The 1552-nt window shown below is 43.0% G+C and overlaps 1 protein-coding gene across 5 annotated transcripts in view; it reads left to right on the top strand.

The window, feature by feature from the left end:
• LOC104760706 (leishmanolysin homolog) overlaps window positions 1-820 on the top strand; it is a 6963-nt gene extending 6143 nt beyond the window's left edge. For 2 of the 5 annotated variants that reach the window (XM_010483674.1, XM_010483671.1), the window contains 2 exons: window positions 22-216; window positions 317-820. In XM_010483674.1, the coding sequence (XP_010481976.1) occupies window positions 22-216; window positions 317-532 (411 nt within the window). In that variant the 3' untranslated portion in view covers window positions 533-820. The remainder of the gene's footprint in view (window positions 1-21; window positions 217-316) is intronic. The other 3 variants (XM_019240510.1, XM_019240511.1, XM_010483672.1) reach the window with 3 other exon arrangements.

Raw genomic sequence — 1552 nt, 5'->3', positions numbered from 1 at the left:
AAACTAGTTACGAGTTTATTGGTGTGCAAAGATGTGTTGGAAAGAGACATATCAGGGCAACATTGTGCTCCAAGAGAGCCTAGCATTCTTCAACAGCTTGAGGAAGTCGTGGTCATGCCCAACTACAATCGGCTCTTTCCGAGTGGTGCTCGAAAGTTATTTAATATTTTCGGTAACAGCTACTGTGATGAAGCAGCTAAAAGACTAGCCTGTTGGGTGAGCTGCAATCTTTTGTTATTTGTTTTCTCATGGTTATAGGTGAGACAGTAGCATTCTCTGACAGTTGACATTTGTTCTTTATGACCTCTGTAATCAGATATCAATCCAGAAGTGTGATGTCGACGGAGACGACAGACTACGGGTATGTCATTCAGCATGTCAGTCCTACAATATGGCGTGTGGGGCTTCTTTAGACTGCTCTGATCAAACCCTTTTCAGCACCGCAGAAGAAGGGGATGCTGAATGTACGGGGTCTGGCGAAATAATATCGCCATGGTTTAGCCGTTTGTGGAGTAGATTTGTAGCAAGTTAACTAGGAACAATTCGTGGATGAGAAAGAAAGATTTGTGTGTACAAGGTAGATAGTGAGGCAGAGTATTATTTTCCAAGCTGTAATTTTTTTCTAGGGTTTATGAGGGGAAAGATCCGTGTTTAAGTTAGGGGTCTTGCCTTAGCCCACCCTCATAGGTGAATTAGATTGTCTTTGTCTGTCTTTCGAGTGAAAATGCAATATGTATTCGAATATATATTATAGATAAAAAGGGATTTGTAGGCCGAAGGCCTTCCATGAGAAAAAAATGAAATCTATTTGATTGTCATCTTTGTAACTCTCTATGTGTGTCTCGAGTTCATTTTTCTTTTGCTTCGTCCCTTAGACCCTAGAGGTTCAAAAGGTGCGCTTTGGAGTCGATTCCCCAACGACGATCATTACTTGTTTACATTCTCTTGTGATGTTGTGTGCATTAGAGTGTGGATCTGTGTCGATCTTCTTCTAATGTGTAGAAAAAGTGTGATGTTGTAAAATACACGATGTGTGGATTTCCATAACCGGTCCATACACGGCCCATGTACGTCCTAGCGGTCCATGACCGAAGGCCCATCGGCAAACCTCTTTAGTCTATGTTGGTTTAATAGTTCTAATGTAATTGGGCTTTGCCCTTGACTATATATATGTAACTCTCGATTGGATTTCTCTAGTTTACAACACGTTATCAGCAAGACTTGTTCTAAAAGTCCAACTGAGAAAAACCCTAAAAACCCTAAAACCGCCGCCGCACAAAACCCTTGTTCGTCCAAGCTCGGCAATCGGTTCCTATCCGTGATTCGTCCGAGTTCGTGGTCGACTATCGTTCATGATCAGATTCTCGTCTGTGACCAGTCCGAGTTCGTGGTCCGATTTTTCCCGGGGTAAGTTCTGTTCGGAGCAGCAGTTCGTGATCGGCTCTTCCTCCTACCTAGGCCGAGGTTCGTGATCAAGAGAAAAGTAAAACCGAGGTCTATAGCTCCCGGTTCAATCCAGTCAACCCCAAATCGGTGGAAGGTAAACAATAAT

The sequence above is a fragment of the Camelina sativa genome, chromosome 18, assembly GCF_000633955.1.
Source record: "Camelina sativa cultivar DH55 chromosome 18, Cs, whole genome shotgun sequence".
Taxonomy (NCBI): Eukaryota; Viridiplantae; Streptophyta; class Magnoliopsida; order Brassicales; family Brassicaceae; genus Camelina; species Camelina sativa.
The sequence above is the reverse complement of the archived record's forward strand: the minus strand, read 5'-3'. Positions and strand labels throughout refer to the sequence as shown.